Source organism: Phaseolus vulgaris, chromosome 3 (assembly GCF_051622355.1).
Source record: "Phaseolus vulgaris cultivar YP4 chromosome 3, ASM5162235v1, whole genome shotgun sequence".
Lineage (NCBI taxonomy): Eukaryota > Viridiplantae > Streptophyta > Magnoliopsida > Fabales > Fabaceae > Phaseolus > Phaseolus vulgaris.
Window position 1 is genome coordinate 53,751,646 of NC_143500.1, and position 6,000 is coordinate 53,757,645.

A 6,000-nucleotide genomic window follows, 5' to 3' on the forward strand; every position below is an offset into this window, starting at 1 on the left:
ATTTAATAAGATATGGTGCTCCACTGTCTCTTCCCTATGCATCATATAGATCCTTTCAGCAACTTTAGCTGTGATTATCCTATTTTACTTGAATTCTGAATCCTATAGTGAATCCAAGAACTTATATTTTTAATTGTGAATCATTTTATATGGTAAATAGTAAGATTCGTAAATATTTTAAAAATATAACACAAAACATAAATATGTAAAAATATAATTAATAATCACAATTATGTTAAAAAAGAATGATTGTATTGCTAATCAGATTAGGTTAATATTATAATGGTTGGATTTGACTGGATTGAATGGTCCAACTACTTTGTTAAATGCAAGAAAAATTAAAATTAGAGTTTTTATAAAATTTAAGTGATCTTATATGATTCACACCTAAACCTAAAATAAAACTCTAAGCGATGATATAGAACTGGTTCACAATTCATATACTTCGTGATACTATTCACACGATACAACTGCAATACAAGAATAAAAACAATTATTACACTACAAAAAAATCATCAAATAGAAACCAATTTTTAGAGACCAAAATAATTAGTTGTAATAGTAACTAAATTAGAGACCATTTTAGAAACTAAAAAAAAATTGGCTTTTAAATTAGTTTATCTTATTGTTAAATAGTTTATAAATTGGTATCTAATTAGCAACCAAGGTTTTAGAGACCAAATTTAGAAACTAAATAATTAGTAGTTAAAACTTTGGTTGTTAATTAGATACTAATTTAGAAACTATTTAACAATAATAGAAACTAGTTTAAAAACCAATTTTTTTTTTAGTTTTTAAAATTGTTTCTAATTTAGTTACTATTGCAACTAATTATTTTGATCTCTAAAAAATCATTTTTATTTCATGATTTTCTTGTAGTGTTATGACAATTTGTATCGCATACATCTGGAACCCCGTATCGTATTGTATGATTCGTACAGTGAATCGTAACATATTTACTACTATGTTTTGCATGTGTATATTTTTTTTCCTTAGTAAATATTTTTCTCTCCATAACTTGTGATTAACTTCTTTTGTAAGGAAATATTCCAATATTAAAATATATAAGTCCTTGAAGGGTACCCTATCATAGATAATAAACCAAACCTTGTGTTACACGACAACAAATCCTTTACTCATTTGGTAACCTAATTATATCGCTGCTTCATTTGACATCATGATATATGTTGCACATATTCATGACGGAATAAAGGTGCAGTAAGAAAAAAAAGAGGCTAAAATTATGGTCCGTTTTAAAGGTTGTGGTCAATTATAATTGTCACTTTTCAAGAAGCACTTAACCAACCAAGGGACCCTATTTTCTGCTTTTTCAACCTCATTTCATGGGTGGCATCACTAGCTGATAGACAGACATCTATGATCTTACTGTTATATATATATATAGACAGATAGATACAGTTTTGAAGTGTTAGTTTGTTAAGAATGTGTCTGATACCATAAGCAGCCGTCGTTACAAACGAAAGGAGCAGCAGAATGATAGGCACAAAAACCAAGAAATTCTTGAAATGAGCCCTTTTTGAGTATTTGACAGATCAACTTAAAAGGAGATCCTTAGTTTCATGTCCATTATTAGCTCCTTCTTTCCTTTTTTCTGGATCTGTATGTATCGGTACGGACAGGTTATTAGGTTATTCGGTTTCGGTGACAGAGCTTGAATGAGAGTAATCATAATTATGAAAACTTTTCAATAATTACTTTCTACTAATAAATTTAAGTGATATCAATATATTAATATATCAATTTATCAATATATTTTTCTATAAATTTAGAATTATGTTATAAATCTGAATTTTAAAACTAACTCAATTTCATAAAATCAGCTTATGAGATGAGGTTTACACTCACTTATATACAATGAAATATCCTAATTTTTAGTCAATGTGTTAGTACTTGATGAGGATCTCCAACAAAATCAGTTAGTACTTGATATTTGATTATTCAATTCATCATAATGAGTACTCATGACTAAACATTATAAATAAACACTTTATTAAGATATACTTTAATCAACTTTTATAATACACTTTTATACAGAACACTTACTTGATTGTCGAAACACTTTTTTCAAGTCAATTTGGATCGAACACCAACAATTAAAAGAAAAAATTTAAAAAGAGAAATGAATAGGTAACCGACACATAACAATTGTACAACTAGTTTTATGTATTATCTAGGTCCATTTTATCTACATACAATATCTGTTCGGGTATCTTTATAGCAAGAAAAAAAAAATAGATGAGTGAGTAAAGACCATAGGTATAAAAATATCGGGTATCTTTATAGCAAGAAAAAAAAAATAGATGAGTGAGTAAAGACCATAGGTATAAAAATATAACTCATGCATACTTTGAAAAATAAATTAACTGTAATGAAAAATCAATTCGTAATATTTTTAAAATAAAATTTGACATATTATATTAATTTAAAATGAGATGAAATATATTATATTCTACATTTGTTATTAATTGGATTGATGTAAAATATACTTAAAATCCTCTGTTTTGATACTATTACCGTAGTTGGAGAACCTTGTAGCACCACCTTTCGACGACCCAACACTATATATCACTTGTCGTCACCAACTTTTGCCACCACCATCTCACATTACGTGTGATGATGAATTCTAACTTATAAGAACATAGAATTTTATTTTAAGAATTTTTTATTTCTATTAAATAAAAATTAAACAATAACTATTTTTTTGAAATAAACTTGTCTAGTTTTGTTTACAATGTGCATTTCAAGCTTCTTGGGACGGGCTAAAGATCATAAACCTAGATTTGGGCCTTGCTAGCCCAAAATGCAAAATCTATGTTTTGGAGGTGACGGGTGAGAAATAAAATCTATATTTCTACGTGGTTCGAATAGAAACTTTTTCTAGCCCAGTTGAACTTAAGAAGGGTAAAAATGATGAAAGGATTTCCACTTCCATACTTTTTTTTCATCCCATAAACATAAAAAATTCCATTTTGCTATCTGTATTGTACAATCTAGAAATCAATTTGTTTCTAGATTGCACAATTCCAAATAGTGTAATTTAAAGGCAAAAAATATTTTCGAATGCAATTTGAAAGTCAAAAATAAATTTTGAATGGTATAATTTAAAAAGTATTTTTTTAAAAAAAATAAAATTAAGAATCGTGTAATTTAGAATGAAAAAATGATTTTTAATTATGAAATTAAAACCTAACTCAAAGTGAAACTATATATTATGGTGGTCGATAACGACATATAAGATTAACAAACAATTATTAAAAAATTAAAATAATTATAATATCATAGTAAGAAGTGTATTTTAATTCAACTTCATAAAATTAACTTATAAAAAGAATTCAACACTTTACTACAATGCATCACTCTTTAGAACCACAATTTGTGAAGAAACTCTTTAGAACCACAATTTGTGAAGAAGAAAAGGATATATGAGAAAGTGAATTCAACATTGGTCTAACCTAAAAAAGAGGGGCTGTGAAAAATTTACAAGTAGCATCATAAGTTTAAACAATGATAATGATATCATAATGTAAGGAGAGAAGTTGAAATAAAATATTAATATCATTAGTGATAGAATAGCTACAACCCCACTGCAAAGGCACGATGAGGAGGACTAGATTCTTTCTTGTGATTTCTCCAAAGACCCACATTGCTCTCATGCCTTTCTACTTTCTCCTCCCTTTGCACTAATACACAAGCTATTCCTTTCCAAAAAGTGCTCCTAGAACATGAAAACCCTAATTATTAAAATGCTATAAAACTTTGCTAAAGAAGCTTTTAAGTATCCAAGGTAAGGAACAAATTCACGTGGGGTTAATTAGGAACCACGACTCCTCTATATTGCTATCTAAAACCTATCTATTCTCCTTGTAATTAATCAAACCATAATGGCACTCAGCAACAATGTGATAGGAGCCATCAACTTCGTTGCACTGCTTCTCTCAATTCCAATCATTGCTGCAGGGATCTGGCTAACAACAGAGCCAGCAGATTCGTGTGTCAAAGTTCTGCAATGGCCTGTGATAATCTTGGGGGTTCTGATACTGGTAGTGGCTATAGCAGGGTGTGTAGGAGCCTTTTGGAGAATGCCTTCGCTTCTGGTGTTCTACCTGGTTGCCATGTTTGTGCTTATTGTGTTGCTTGTTAGCTTGGTGGTTTTCACCTATGCTGTGACCCTTAGAGGCCATGGGAACATTGAACCAAATCGCTCCTACTTGGAATATCGTATCGATGATTTCTCACTTTGGCTTCGTCGAAGAGTAAGAAGCTCCAACAGATGGGACAACGTTAGACGGTGTCTTATGTCATCAAATATATGTGCTGAGTTGGATCAACGGTACCGAACGCCACAGGACTTCTTTAATGCACACCTAACCCCCATTGAGGTAACTCAATTTCTTCACTTCCTAATTACACTCTGATTTTCTAATAACATCATTGCGAGTAAACAACTAGTTAATTTAGTTATTAATACTAAACTTTTTTGTTCCCTTAAAACACAATCTTCTTCACCAAGCAAAGCATGTTGTGCAAATTTTTTTATCAGCAAAATAAAATAAAATGATACACTTCAAGAATGTTTTAACTCTTATACAGACTCTTCAGAAGTGTTTCGATCCTTATAAAAAAGTTACCAAAGTTAATATATAGACATTTTTCAAACTTTACAAATCACCAAATTAGTCCTCAAATGAAAAAAAGTGATAAGTCACATTAAAAGAAATCAGCATGTACATAAGAGATCCTTATAACCAGTATTTAGTTAAAACAATACACACAATACATCCTCTAATACAATCAAAAGCCCACAAACACATTTACAAAGCAAATTCTCTCCCCTACAACCAAAACCCACAAAACCACTCAAAATTAAACTTGATTTCTTCAAAATCTAAAAAAACTTTATCTGTCAACTAACTTGTCTGGGAGCAGCAATACCTGTTCTTAGCCTCAGCAACTATATAGCTTGTTGTGCAAGTAACCATCATTTGAGATATCTGGCTTCTGATAAGAACAAAAAGAAGAGAAAGGTTAATTCAGCTTTTGCCCCCTCAAATGTTATTCCTTTTGAATTTTCATGTGATGCAGTCAGGGTGCTGCAAGCCCCCAACAAAATGTGGTTACACGTTTGTGAACCCAACGTATTGGATTAGCCCCATTAACACGGCAGAAGACATGGATTGCATGAAGTGGAGCAACGACCAAGCACAACTTTGCTACAACTGTGACTCATGCAAAGCTGGTTTATTGGCAACCCTTAGGGTGGAGTGGAGAAGGGCCAATGTGATATTGATAGTTACCCTTGTTGCTTTAATTGCAGTGTATTTGGTAGGGTGCTTTGCCTTTAGGAATACCAAAACGGATGAGCTCTTTAGCAAATACAAGCAAGGTTACTCTTGATTCAGAACATCGAATATGTTTTATACTTTGAGGGACTGCTAGTGTTAGATAATGAACACTCAATGCTGCCGGTGGTGGAAACTCATTTTGTGTTCTCTTAGTTATTGAATTTTTTTATTAAAGAGAAACCATATGAATTTGTGTTATTTCCTTTAATCATCTATTTGAGAAGATTTTTTTCTTTTCTATTTAACTTTTGAGTATTTTGAAGATACACTACAAGAAAAATTATATTTAGAGTGGGTTAAAGATTTAGTGGATTAAAGATAGACATAAAAATGAAAAAAGGGACAATCCAAAAATAGCATCCATAGAGGGTGTGTGTTCCAAAGTTGGATGCTAATTCTTTTGTGTCGGCATGTAGTTAGTAGTGTGGGCTAAGTCCTCTAAATAGAAGCTAACAACGGACTGTTTCTTCCTGCACCTCCATATCTTCTTCTGACACCTCCATACACAACATGAAAATACATTTTTATCCTTCTTGTGCCACTCCCATAGAATAACTTCTGGATTATGTAATCTGGAAACACATTTGAAAAAAAACTTCCGGATTACATAATCCGGAAGTTAAGAAAAACTTTCGGA

General features: G+C 31.0%; 1 protein-coding gene across 1 annotated transcript; it reads left to right on the forward strand.

Annotated features, from left to right (window-relative positions):
• Positions 1 to 3,818: 3,818 nt before the first annotated feature.
• Positions 3,819 to 5,608, forward strand: LOC137808675 (protein TORNADO 2). The gene is made up of 2 exons (XM_068609919.2): positions 3,819 to 4,400; positions 5,104 to 5,608. Exons 1-2 carry the CDS (start codon positions 3,903 to 3,905, stop codon positions 5,413 to 5,415), a joined length of 810 nt encoding a protein of 269 aa, XP_068466020.1. The 5' UTR covers positions 3,819 to 3,902; the 3' UTR covers positions 5,416 to 5,608.
• The last annotated feature ends 392 nt before the right edge of the window (positions 5,609 to 6,000 follow it).

Excerpts from the sequence above, each read along its gene's own strand:
- LOC137808675 (XM_068609919.2), top strand. The coding sequence starts at position 3,903 with ATGGCACTCAGCAACAATGTGATAGGAGCCATCAACTTCGTTGCACTG. Across the intron at positions 4,401-5,103 it reads CACACCTAACCCCCATTGAG|TCAGGGTGCTGCAAGCCCCC; the intron begins GTAACTCAATTT and ends CATGTGATGCAG.